The sequence below is a fragment of the Oncorhynchus mykiss genome, chromosome 3, assembly GCF_057628025.1.
Source record: "Oncorhynchus mykiss isolate SJ-2025 chromosome 3, ASM5762802v1, whole genome shotgun sequence".
Taxonomy (NCBI): Eukaryota; Metazoa; Chordata; class Actinopteri; order Salmoniformes; family Salmonidae; genus Oncorhynchus; species Oncorhynchus mykiss.
Window position 1 is genome coordinate 72,767,265 of NC_143024.1, and position 14,333 is coordinate 72,781,597.

General features: G+C 42.9%; 1 protein-coding gene across 1 annotated transcript in view; it reads right to left on the reverse strand.

Annotated features, from left to right (window-relative positions):
* ccdc141 (coiled-coil domain containing 141) overlaps positions 1–13,798 on the reverse strand; it is a 51,844-nt gene extending 38,046 nt beyond the window's left edge. Inside the window, exons 1-3 of the mRNA XM_021597535.3 lie at positions 13,235–13,798; positions 5,370–5,492; positions 435–629 (exon numbers count right to left, since the gene is read on the reverse strand). Of these exons, the coding sequence (XP_021453210.3) occupies positions 435–629; positions 5,370–5,492; positions 13,235–13,339 (423 nt within the window). The 5' untranslated portion in view covers positions 13,340–13,798. The remainder of the gene's footprint in view (positions 1–434; positions 630–5,369; positions 5,493–13,234) is intronic.
* Positions 13,799–14,333: the final 535 nt, after the last annotated feature.

Sequence of the window (14,333 nt, forward strand, 5' to 3'; positions counted from 1 at the left end):
TAATAACAAGAACACAACACTGGATGCTGTGTTGATATCATGAAATGTTACATTTCCTCCAACAAACAACATAAAAAATGAACTTTCCATTTCAGAACCACAGAACTGGTTGAAAGGTCACTTTGTTACATGCTTATTAGTGCAGTGAAAACACCTGAGGCATACATGTACATTAACTCAAAATCAGCTCTGATCTGTTAGGGTTATGGTCTATGTCAGCTCTATGTGTGTTCTATGTAGCTATAATGTACCTATAATGGCTCTGTTTCTGTTTGCCTGGCTCCTAACTCAAGTGCTCTGTCAAAGAACTCTGAGGCCAGGTGTAGCAGAAACCAGCACTTCTCTAGAAGTGAGATCTGGGTATATGTATGGTCTATGTAGCTCTATGCATTCTCTATGTAGCTATAACATCTCCTTTCTGTTAGCCCTCCTACCTCCAGGGCCCTGTCGAAGAACTCTGAGGCCAGGTGTAACAGCGACCTGCGCTTCTCTAGCATTAAGATCAGGGTCCTCCAGGCATCGCTCAGCGAGTTAGCCATGGCCTCGTACACCTCCCCTTCATTCTCCTTCTTCTCCTTTGCCATCCTGTCTGCCTCTTCCAGCAGAGCCCACACGCCTGCCTCATGTTTCTGGCAAGAGAGAAAGGATAATACAAAAAAAGACAGAAGACAATAAGATAGATATACCTGGTTCATTGAAGTATCTTCTCTGCATTAATAAAAAAAAACATAAAATTACAATTTTTCTACTTGCATTTAAATCAACACTGTTAATGGAGCGATTCTGTAACGCACTAGGCGGAGTCAGGCGCAGGAGGCAGGAGGTACAGTGCTTTATTACGCCCAGGACAAATAATACTTGCCAAGATACTGGGCGCACATACACAAATGCCCAAAACCAGGACCTAACCAGTCCGGAGGGAAAACCCCCAAAACAACCAGCACTACCACACAATAACACAGTGGGAAATCAAATAAGCCCGCACAAAGAGCAGGCGGGCCTACCGGCTTAAATAGCCCAACTAAACCTAAACAAGAAACAGGTGTTACTAATCAGACAAAAACAACAGAAAAGGGAAAAGGAATCAGTGGCAGCTAGTAGGCTGGTGACGACGACCGCCGAGCGCCACCCGAACAGGAAGAGGAGCCACCTTCGGTAGGAGTCGTGACAGATTAATTTACACTTTGTTCAATTGCACTATTGTGAACTACACATTTGAAATTATATTTGTAGAAGTTCAAAGCCTTGCTGAATTAAAAGCAGTGGATGAACCAACAACATATCCCATCCCAAATGTAAATCTGTTTTGGATTGTTTTCTGGTAAAACCCCTTTAATTAGAGGGGTTGTTCATAGGTCTAAATCTGTAGTAACTCTGATGTCTTACTGAAGATGACTAGAGATATTCTGCCTCCACAATGGAACACATAGGTGATAATTAAACTAATTCCTAACCTTCTATTTTGGAATCCTTATGGTCAAGGACATTGAGTCATGCAACTGTACATTCAAATCACTATGACATTTTCACTTGTGCATAATCACAATAAGGAGCTGAATCTCCTTCTTATTACTGAACGAAGTCTCTCTGTGGCATTGGGACAATATGAGGGCTAAAATCATACATCTGATTGTGAATTAATAATATTCCCATGTGAACAACTAGTCCCTCTTTTTGTGAGAGCTGGCACCGAATAGCAGTTATTTTTTGCAAATGCATATCTAAGGGCAGCAACAGCAAAATATGTCAGGAACCATCTGACCATAAGATTTAAATGTATAAGATCAATTGTTCACATGCTTATGCCAATATTGTCATACTTGTATAAAATAAGATTGAACATGCTCAGCCATCAGGCATAACTCAAACACCTGACAGTAGGTGGAAAAAGTGAATGAGTGCTTGGCACAAGGAAAGAATGGCCTGGATCAAAATAACCATTGTGCAGGAGTCTATAACAAGGCCAGGGGGAAAAAAGCTTTGACTGGAAATAATATAAATCAACACTGAGAGGGCTGCTGTGAACATTTAAACTTCCACCCAGGCTGGGGAAATGAAAGTGACTGAAATAGTTCTCTGAGGTATCTCCGAGAGAAGAAAAGCATTCATGTTGTCTCAATGAGCTATAGTCAAACAAGGCCGGGACTGAAAAAGCTTTAATCACAGCCTAAATGTCACCACAAGTGACATATACATTTGGAAGTGTACATACACCTTAGCCAAATGCATTTAAACTCCGTTTTTCACAATTCCTGACGGTAAATCCTAGTAAAAATTCCTCGTCTTGAGTCAGTTAGGATTACCACTTTATTTTAAGAATGTGAAATGTCAGAATAATAGTTGAGAGAATTATTTATTTCAGCTTTTATTTATTTCATCACATTCCCAGTGGGTTAGAAGTTACACTCAATTAGTATTTGGTAGCATTGCCTTTAAATTGTTTAACTTGGGTCATACGTTTCGGGTAGCCTTCCACAAGCTTCCCAAAATAAATTGGGTGAATTTTGGCACATTCCTGCTGACAGAACTGGTGTAACTGAGTCAGGTTTGAAGGCCTCCTTGCTCGCACAGACTTTTTCAGTTCTGCCCACAAATTTTCTATAGGATTGAGGTCAGGGCTTTGTGATGGCCACTCCCAATACCTTGACTTTGTTGTCCTTAAGCCATTTTGCCACAACTTTGGAAGTATGCTTGGAGTCATTGTTCATTTGGAAGACCCATTTGCAACCAAGCTTTAACTTCCTGACTTATTTCTTGAGTTATTGCTTCAAATTATCCACATAATTTTCCTGCTTTGTGATGCCATCTATTTTGTGAAGTGCACCAGTCCCTCCTGCAGCAAAGCACCCCCACAAGATGATGCTGCCACCCCCGGGCTTCACAGTTGGGATGGTGTTCCTCAGCTTGCAAGCCTCCCCCTTTTTCCTCCAAACATAACGATGGTCGTCATGGCCAAACAGTTTCATCAGACCAGAGGACATTTCTCCAAAAAGTATGATCTTTGTCCCCATGTACAGTTGCAAACTGTAGTCTGGCTTTTCATATGGCGGTTTTGGAGCAGTGGCTTCTTCCTTGCTGAGCGGTCTTTCAGGTTATGTCGATATAGGACTTGTTTTACTGTGGATATGGATACTTTTGTACCTGTTTCCTCCAGCATCTTCACAAGGTCCTTTGCTCTTTGTTCTGTGATTGATTTGCACTTTTTGCACCAAAGTACGTTCATCTCCAGGAGACAGAACACGTCTCCTTCCTGAGCGGTATGACGACTGCGTGGTCCCATGGTGTTTATACTTGCGTACTATTGTTTGTACAGATGAATGTGGTACCTTCAAGCATTTGGAAATTACTCCCAAGAATGAACCAGACTTGTGGAGGTCTACAATTTGCTTTCTGGGGTCTTGGCTGATTTATTTTGATTTTCCCATGATGTCAAGCAAAGAGGCATTGAGTTTGAAGGTAGGCCTTGAAATACATCCACAGGTACACCCCCAATTGACTCAAATGATGTCAAGTAGCCTATCAGAAGCTTCTAAAGCCATGACATAATTTTCTGGAATTGCCCAAGCTGTTTAAAGGCACAGTCAACTTGGTGTATGTAAACTTCTGACCCACTGGAATTGATACAGTGAATTATAAGTGAAATAATCTGTCTGTAAACAATTGTTGGAAAAATTACTTCTGTCATGCACAAAGTAGATGTCCTAACTGACTTGCCAAATGTATAGTTTGTTAACAAGAAATTTGTGGAGTGTTTGAAAAACAAGTTTTAATGACTCCAACCTAAGTGTATGTAAACTTCTGACTTCAACTGTAACTATACTCATCAAAAATATAAACGCAACATTTAAAGTGTTGGTCCCATGTTTCATGAGCCGAAATAAAAGATCCCAGAAATGTTCCATGCGCACAAAAAGCTTATTTCTCTCAAAGCTTATTTCTCTACTTGTGCTCACATTTGTCTACATGCTTGTTAGTGATAATTTCTCATTTGCCAAGATTATGCATCCACCTGACAGGTGTGGCATATCAAGAAGCTGATTAAACAGCATGATCATTACACAGGTGTCCCTTGTGCTGGGGACAATGAAAGGCCACTCTAAAATGTGCCGATTTGTCACACATCACAATGCCACAGATGTTTAACGTGTTGAGGGAGCATGCAATTGGTATACTGACTGCAGGAATGTCCCCCAAAGCTGTTGCCAGATAATTTAATGTTAATTTCTATACCATAAGCCACCTCCAATGTAGTTTTAGAGAATCTGGCAGTACGTCCAACTGGCCTCACAACCGCAGACCACTTGTGACCACGCCAGCCCAGGACCTCCACATCCAGCAGATTGTCTGAGACCAGCCACCTGGACAGCTGATGGCACTATGAGTTTGGACAGCTAATTTTTTTTGCACAAACTATCAGAAACCTCATCTGCGTGCTTGTGGTTCTCACCAGGGTCTTGACCTGACTTCAATGGGCAAATGCTCACCTTTGATGGCCACTGGCATGCTGGAGATGTGTGCTGTTCACAGATGAATCCCGGTTTCAACTGTCCAGGGCAGATGGCAGACATGGTGGTATGACGTTGTGTGGGCGAGCGGTTTGCTGACGTCAATATTGTGAATAGAGTGCTCCCTGGTGGCAGTGGGGTTATGGTATGGGCAGGCATAAACTACAGACAACGAACACAATTGCATTTTATCGATGGCAATTTGAGTGTTCGAGATACCGTGACGAGATCAAGAGGCGCATTGCCGTGCCATTCAGCCGCCGCCATCACCCATGTCGTATGGACCTGTACACAATTCCTGCATACTCACCAGACATGTCACCCATTGAGCATGTTTGGGATGCTCTGGATCGACGTGTACGACAGCGTGTTCCAGTTCACGTCAATATCCAGCAACTTCGCACAGCCATTGAAGAGGAGAGGAACAACATTCCACAGGCCACAATCAACAGCCTGATCAACTCTATGCGAAGGACCTGTGTTGCGGTGCATGAGGCAAATGGTGGTCATACCAGATACTGATTGGTTTTATAATCAAAGCCCCTACCTTTTGTGACCAACAGATGCATATCTGTATTCCCAATTATGTGAAATCCATAGATTAGGGTATAATTTATTTATTTCAATTGACTGATTTCCTTATATGAACTCAGTAAAATCTTTGCAATTGTTGCATGTTGCATTTATATTTTCGGTCAGTGTAATATGCCCAATGGGCAGCTCATCCTCGTGGCCCAGCATGGTCTCATTCGAATATGTCCAAATAGTGACAAACAGTATCAATAACAGAATAGTGTACTTATGTCACCTAAACTGACACATTAGTTGTATGTCGCTCTACTGTATTCCTAATGAGATTATTACCTTGAGTTTGATCAGGAGCTGCTGGTGTTCATCCAGCAGTTTCTTTGTTTCGTCCTGGTTGCTGCCGATCTCCAGCAGGTTGGGATTGGCTTCAGTCAACTGCAGCTTTACAAGTTCCCCACACTACAGTACAAAACACAGACACACACACACAACAAAACACACACTCAACTTTACGGAAGGAGTTGTTTGTTTTCTCCCTTATGTTTTCAGTACATATTTCTACTCATAGTTTAGGAATAAATAGCCTGTCTGCGTCCATTGGATCAATGAATGTACTACTATGTATCAAAGAGACTCGTCCAAGTTAAACCAGCAGGATGGAAAGGTCTGTTTGTGTTGCCCTGCCAAGGCCATGTTACACGTTGTTTATGTTCCGACTGTAAGCAGGGCAGGTTGGTGTAACATTACACCTGTGAACATCCACATGGTCTCCCTGTGAATTTCACAGTGTGTAAACACCGCTTGGAAATAGGTCTGTCTTCCGCAACCTGGCGCTCCTTTTCCACTATACTGTCGTGTCCCGGGAACACCTTCAGAGTCTGCGTCCCAAATGACACCCTATTCCCTACATAGTGTACTACTTTTGACCAAAAGCCCTATGGTGAGTGTAGAGAGTATAGGGATATTGTTATCCACGTCGGCACCAACAATGTTAGGATGAAACAGTCAATAGGTCTCCAAGCGCAACATAGCTTCAGCGTGTAAATCAGCTAGAAAGATGTGTCGGCATTGAGTAATTGTCTCTGGCCCCCTCCCAGTTAGGGGGAGTGATGAGCTCTACAGCAGAGTCTCACAACTCAATCGCTGGTTGAAAACTGTTTTCTGCCCCTCCCAAAAGATAGAATTTGTAGATAATTGGCCCTCTTCTGGGACTCACCCACAAACCGGACCAAGCCTGGCCTGTTGAGAAGTGACGCACTCCATCCTAGCTGGAGGGGTGCTCTCATCTTATCTACGAACATAGACAGGGCTCTAACTCCCCTTTCTCCACAATGAGACAGGGAACAGGCCAGGTAGCAGGCTGTTAGCCAGCCTACCAGCTTAGTGGAGTCTGCCACTAGCACAGTCAGTGTAGCCAGCTCAGCTATCCCCATTGAGACCGTGTCTGTGCCTCGACCTAGGTTGGGCAAAACTAAACTGGAATAAAGACCTCCTCCATTCCTGACATTCTTGAAAGAGATTGTGATACCTCACATCTCAAAATAGGGCTACTTAATGTTAAATCCCTCACTTCCAAGGCAGTTATAGTCGATGAACTAATCACTGATCATAATCTTGATGTAATTGGCCTGACTGAAAAATGGCTTAAGCCTGATTAATTTACTGTGTTAAATGAGGCCTCACCTTCTGGTTACAATAGTGACCATGTCCCCTGCGCATCGCGCAAAGGCGAAGGTGTTGCTAACTTGTTTTTTTTTAACTACGTCTTCGTCTTTTTAGCTTCTAGTCATGAATCTATGCAGCCTACTCAATCACTTTTTATAGCTACTGTTTACAGGCCTCCTGGGCCATATACAGCGTTTCTCACTGAGTTCCCTGAATTCCTATCGGACCTTGTAGTCATGGCAGATAATATTCTAATTTTTGGTGACTTTAAAATTCACATGGAAAAGTCCACAGACCCACTCCAAAATGCTTTCGGAGCCATCGTCGACTCGACGATGTGGGTTTTGTCCCAAATATCTCTGGACCTGCTCACTGCCACAGTCATACTCTGGACCTAGTTTTGTCCCGTGGAATAAATGTTGTGGATCTTAATGGTGTTCCTCATAATCCTGGACTATTGGACCACCATTTTATTATGTTTGCAATCGCAACAAATAATCTGCTCAGACCCCAACCAAGGATCATCAAAAGTCGTGCTATAAATTCTCGGACAACCCAAAGATTCCTAGATTCCCTTCCAGACTCCCTCCACCTACCCAAGGACATCAGAGTACAAAAATCAGTTTACCACCTAACTGAGGAACTCAGTTTAACCTTGCGCAATACCCTAGATGCAGTTGCACCCCTATAAACAAAAACCATTTGTCATAAGAAACTAGCTCCCTGGTATACAGAAAATACTCGAGCTCTGAAGCAAGCATCCAGAAAATTGGAATGGAAATGGCGCTACACCAAACTGGAAGTCTTCCGACTAGCTTGGAAAGACAGTACCGTGCAGTATCGAAGAGCCCTCACTGCTGCTCGATCATCCTATTTTTCCAATTTAATTGAGGAAAATAAGAACAATCCAAAATAAATGTTTGATACTGTCGCAAAGCTAACTAAAAAGCAGCATTCCCTAAGAGAGGATGGCTTTTACTTCAGCAGTGATAAATTCATGAACTTCTTTGAGGAAAAGATCATGATCATTAGAAAGCAAATGATGGACTCTTTAAATCTGCGTATTCCTCCAAAGCTCAGTTGTCCTGAGTCTACACAACTCTGCCAGGACCTAGGATCAAGGGAGACACTCAAGTTTTTTAGTATTCTATCTCTTGACACATTCATGAAAATAATCATGGACTGCATACTTGACCCTATTCCATCTAAACTACTGAAAGAGCTGGTTCCTGTGCTTGGCCCTCCTATGTTGAACATAATAAACGGCTCTCTATCCACTGGATGTGTACCAAACTCACTAAAAGTGGCAGTAATAAAGCCTCTCTTGAAAAAGCCAAACCTTGACCCAGAAAATATAAAAAACTATCGGCCTATATCGAATCTTCCATTCCTCTCAAAGTTCTTTAGAAAAAGCTGTTGCACGGCAACTCACTGCCTTCCTGAAGACAAACAATGTATATGAAACGCTTCAGTCTGGTTTTAGACCCCATCATAGCACTGAGACTGCACTTGTGAAGGTGGTAAATTACCTTAAAAGGGTGTCAGACCGAGGCTCTGCATCTGTCCTCGTGCTCCTAGACCTTAGTGCTGCTTTTGAATTCATCGATCACCACATTCTTTTGGAGAGATTGGAAACCCAAATTGGTCTACATGGACAAGTTCTGGCCTGGTTTAGATCTTATCTGTCGGAAATATATCAGTTTGTCTCTGTGGATGGTTTGTCCTCTGACAAATCAACTGTACATTTCGGTGTACCTCAAGGCTCCTTTTTAGGACCACTATTGTTCTCACTATATATTTCACCTCTTGGTGATGTCATTCGGAAACATAATGTTAACTTTCAGTGCTATGTGGATGACACACAGCTGTACATTTTGATGTAACATGGTGAAGCCCCAAAATTGCCCTCCCTGGAAGCCTGTGTTTCAGACATAAGGAAGTGGACGGCTGCAGATGTTCTACTTTTAAACTCGGACAAAACAGAGATGCTTGTTCTAGGTCCCAAGATACAAAGAGATCTTCTGTTGGATCTGACAATTAATCTAACTAGAACCCAAAAATTGTATCATATTACTCCAGTGCTAGCCTCTCTACACTGGCTTCCTGTTAAGGCAAGGGCTGATTTCAAGGTTTTACTGCTAACCTACAAAGCATTACATTGCTCCTACCTATCTTTCCAATTTGATTCTGTCGTACATACCTACACGTACGCTATGGACACAAGACGCAGGCTTCCTTACTGTCCCTAGAATTTCTAAGCAAACAGCTGGAGGCAGGGCTTTCTCCTATAGAGCTCAATTTTTATGGAATGGTCTGCCTCCCCACGTGAGAGACCCAGACTCGGTCTCAACCTTTAAGTCTTTATTGAATACTCATCTCTTCAGTAGGTCCTATGATTTTGTGTATTCTGGCCCAGAAGTATGAAGGTGAACGGAAAGGCACTGGAGCAACGAACTGCCCTTGCTGTCTCTGCCTGGCCGGTTCCCCACTCTCCACTGGGATTCTCTGCCTCTAACCCTATTACAGGGCCTGAGTCACTGGCTTACTGGTGCTCTTCCATGCCGTCCCTAGGAGGGGTGCGTCACTTGAGTGGGTTGAGTCACTGATGTGATCTTCCTGTCCGGGTTGGTGCCCCCCCTTGGGTTGTGCCGTGGCGGAGATCTTTGTGGGCTATACTTAGCCTTGTCTCAGGATGGTAAGTTGGTGGTTGAAGATATCCCTCTAATGGTGTGGGGCTGTGCTTTGAAAATGTGGGTGGGTTACAGTGCCTTGCGAAAGTATTCGGCCCCCTTGAACTTTGCGACCTTTTGCCACATTTCAGGCTTCAAACATAAAGATATAAAACTGTATTTTTTTGTGAAGAATCAACAACAAGTGGGACACAATCATGAAGTGGAACGACATTTATTGGATATTTCAAACTTTTTTAACAAATCAAAAACTGAAAAATTGGGCGTGCAAAATTATTCAGCCCCCTTAAGTTAATACTTTGTAGCGCCACCTTTTGCTGCGATTACAGCTGTAAGTCGCTTGGGGTATGTCTCTATCAGTTTTGCACATCGAGAGACTGAAATTTTTTCCCATTCCTCCTTGCAAAACAGCTCGAGCTCAGTGAGGTTGGATGGAGAGCATTTGTGAACAGCAGTTTTCAGTTCTTTCCACAGATTCTCGATTGGATTCAGGTCTGGACTTTGACTTGGCCATTCTAACACCTGGATATGTTTATTTTTGAACCATTCCATTGTAGATTTTGCTTTATGTTTTGGATCATTGTCTTGTTGGAAGACAAATCTCCATCCCAGTCTCAGGTCTTTTGCAGACTCCATCAGGTTTTCTTCCAGAATGGTCCTGTACTTGGCTCCATCCATCTTCCCATCAATTTTAACCATCTTTCCTGTCCCTGCTGAAGAAAAGCAGGCCCAAACCATGATGCTGCCACCACCATGTTTGACAGTGGGGATGGTGTGTTCAGCTGTGTTGCTTTTACGCCAAACATAACGTTTTGCATTGTTGCCAAAAAGTTCAATTTTGGTTTCATCTGACCAGAGCACCTTCTTCCACATGTTTGGTGTGTCTCCCAGGTGGCTTGTGGCAAACTTTAAGCGACACTTTTATGGATATCTTTAAGAAATGGCTTTCTTCTTGCCACTCTTCCATAAAGGCCAGATTTGTGCAATATATGACTGATTGTTGTCCTATGGACAGAGTCTCCCACCTCAGCTGTAGATCTCTGCAGTTCATCCAGAGTGATCATGGGCCTCTTGGCTGCATCTCTGATCAGTCTTCTCCTTGTATGAGCTGAAAGTTTAGAGGGACGGCCAGGTCTTGGTAGATTTGCAGTGGTCTGATACTCCTTCCATTTCAATATTATCGCTTGCACAGTGCTCCTTGGGATGTTTAAAGCTTGGGAAATCTTTTTGTATCCAAATCCGGCTTTAAACTTCTTCACAACAGTATCTCGGACCTGCCTGGTGTGTTCCTTGTTCTTCATGATGCTCTCTGCGCTTTTAACGGACCTCTGAGACTATCACAGTGCAGGTGCATTTATACGGAGACTTGATTACACACAGGTGGATTGTATTTATCATCATTAGTCATTTAACATTGGTGGTCATGGTCAACATTGGATCATTCAGAGATCCTCACTGAACTTCTGGAGAGAGTTTGCTGCACTGAAAGTAAAGGGGCTGAATAATTTTGCACGCCCAATTTTTCAGTTTTTGATTTGTTAAAAAAGTTTTAAATATCCAATAAATGTCGTTCCACTTCATGATTGTGTCCCGCTTGTTGTTGATTCTTCACAAAAAAATACAGTTTTATATCTTTATGTTTGAAGCCTGAAATGTGGCAAAAGGTCGCAAAGTTCAAGGGGGCCGAATACTTTCGCAAGGCACTGTACATGCCCATCTGAACTTTGCCAATGAACATCTGAATGATTCAGAGGACAACTGGGTGAAAGTGTTGTGGTCAGATGAGACCAAAATGGAGCTCTTTGGCATCAACTCAACTTGCCGTGTTTGGAGGAGGAGGAATGCTGCCTATGACCCCAAGAAACACTATCCCCACCGTCAAACATGGAGGTGGAAACATTATGCTTTTGGGGTGTTTTTCTGCTAAGGGGACAGGACAACTTCACCGCATCAAAGGGACGATGGACGGGGCCATGCACCGTCAAATCTTGAGTGAGAACCTCCTTCCCTCAGCCAGGGCATTGAAAATGGGTCATGGATGGGTATTCCAGCATGACAATGACCCAAAACACACGGCCAAGGCAACAAAGGAGTGGCTCAAGAAGAAGCACATTAAGGTCCTGGAGTGGCCTAGCCAGTCTCCAGACCTTAATCCCATAGAAAATCTGTGGAGGAAGCTGAAGGTTCGAGTTGCCAAACGTCAGCCTCGAGCTCCAATGACTGCAAAGAGAAGATCTGCAAAGAGGAGTGGGACAAAATCCCTCCTGAGATGTGTGCAAACCTGGTGGCCAACTACAAGAAACGTCTGACCTCTGTGATTGCCAACAAGGGTTTTGCCACCAAGTACTAAGTCATGTTTTGCAGAGGGGTCAAATACTTATTTCCCTCATTAAAATGCAAATCAATTTATAACATTTTTGACATGCGTTTTTCTGGATTTTTGTTGTTGTTATTCTGTATCTCACTGTTCAAATAAACCTACCATTAAAATTATAGACTGATCATTTCTTTGTCAGTGGGCAAACATACAAAATCAGCAGGGGATCAAATACTTTTTTCCCTCACTGTTTGGGTGTCTCAAGCATTACAGTAGCCTATGTTGTCTCAAATGTAAGGAATAATTTCACTTACACAACAATTGATTTGTCAATAACCACAGTGGTTATGTGGTTACAGCCACAAAGGGAGCATGGGCAATGTAACTATGTCTGTGCTAGCTGTAGAGATTATTTCTTACTAGGCATGTTTTGCTCTTTAATCATTGCATGCCTTAGATTGCAGCTGTGGCTGTGGCAGTCAGTTTAAAGGGGCCTCGGAACGCAGAGGAACGCCATCACCTTCACAACCAAAAGTGGTCAACAAAATTGATAGCAGAGGATACAACAGAGGACATCAAACATCTCTCTTTTCAAACAAAACAGGCAAAAAAAAATTAGTCATATTTGAAAACCATCTCCTCTGTTTCTGTTTGACCATATCTAATATCTTTCCAACACATTTAGAATGTATTTCACACAGGTATGTGGGGAAATAAAAACGTTGAAAGGTAAACTTTTTTTTTAAATGCTTAAGATCTAATGTCCGTTGTTTTATTACTATTGTGGGAAAGCCCTGTACATGGCGTTAGTATGTGAGGCATTGATATAAGCCTTCTGTTTTGGCTAGGAAATATTTCCTATAAGCCTAATGGACAAACAGAGAGAGCTATTGACACCTCAGGACACCAGCTGAACAATGAGGACTAGGTGAGCTTGTGACATCACTGACAACATTAAATGCCTTTCTCTGGTTGCGTCCCAAATGGCACCCTATTCCCTATATAGGTTAGTGTACTACTTTTGACCAGACCAGACCGAGGCACCATAAAGGGAATAGGGTGCCTTTTGGGACACACCCTCTATTAGTAGCAGCACTTTGGAAAGAAGATCGATGGATTCAGATCGCTGAACACTGTGAGGTCAGTGTCTGTCAGATTCAGACAGATCAATAATCTAGCCTGACACTGAATTACAGCCAGTTGTTGTTGTTATATCGCCATAACACTGTGGTAATGTTGGACAACTTTTCTGTTAAAACTGCATGTAAATACTGATCTTCTCCATCATTTTTTTCATATTTTTTAGATGGCCTGATCAACCATTTCTGACCAAAGTAGAGTTCTGAGAGGCATACAGCCAAACATTTCTTAGAACAAGTTCTGTTCACCTGAGATATCTACAAACGTGAGAAGAATAAATTAGTTTAATATAGTGCTTTCAAGGACCCAAAATACTCTTAAAAAGGCAATTAAAGACAGCTAAAGACAACCCAAAGACACAACTAAATAATATTTTAGAAGGTCGGTACCTTGAGCACAGTGACAATAATCTGAGAGTCGCCAGCCTGCACGGCAATAGTGCTGATTGTTGTTGTGGCAGCAGGTTGACCTCCAGTGTCACCTTTGTTAGACATTGTCTCCCCCGTTCAAACGTAAGAAATTTTACAGCCTCTACTGTCCCCTCTCTTCTTCCTGGATCCTGAAAATCCTATTCTCTCACTTCAGTCTCTGGGGACTTCAAAACTCAACAGCAACAGTCCTTCAATATTTCCTTTGAAGGTAGAGAGGAGAGAGTAACCACAGTAGAGAGTCCCCTCGGTCCCCTTGTCCAACAGGTGTTATAAAATCCAGTTCCGTTGAAAGGTGTATGTTTCATCAGTGGTGTTCTGGCCCAGTTCCACTCACTCCAGTCCCACAGCAGAGCCACTAGCGTCAATGGACTGACTGACACTCAACAGGCAGGAGACACAGAGCAGAGAGAAGTTGACAGGGCAGAACACGGCAGGCAACTGTGTTAAAAATAGAAATATCACACTGTGCTGTGTTGGGAGCCATTTTGACACACCCCTAGTTCGTTGGCTCCGCTCTACTCTGGTCTATTTTCACAAGCGCCCCCTCTCCCTGCCTGTCTCTCTCCCAGCCCCTCTTTATATTTTCCTGCCTCCCATCCCACACAGACAAACCCCACAAAAGCACCAGTCCATCCATGGAATATCATATCAATTGGCCTATCTACTGTATCTTCCAATAGAAGGGAAAATACCCTGTGAGTCAACACAGTTGGACAGATTATTATCTTGCTCCTCTGGGTCTGTGAATACGTTTTTCTACAGCCAAAAGCCAAGAACACTTAACACTGGTATGCTGCACGAGTGTTTAAGTATCTTCTAAGAGAGAGAAAAGTCCACACCCTCATGGCTGGCTGACTAGATACCCCTTTAAGCAGGTAGCCTACCGGTTAAGCACATTGTGCCAATAACCGAACAGTCACTGGTTCAGAGCCCTCAAGGTGGAAAAATCTGCCATTCTGCTCTTGAGCAAGGCGGTTAGAGAGAGAGAGAGTCAGAGAGAAAATGCTGATACAGTAGGGAAACACAAACAGACCCCAGCATCCTGCAGGCCCAATTT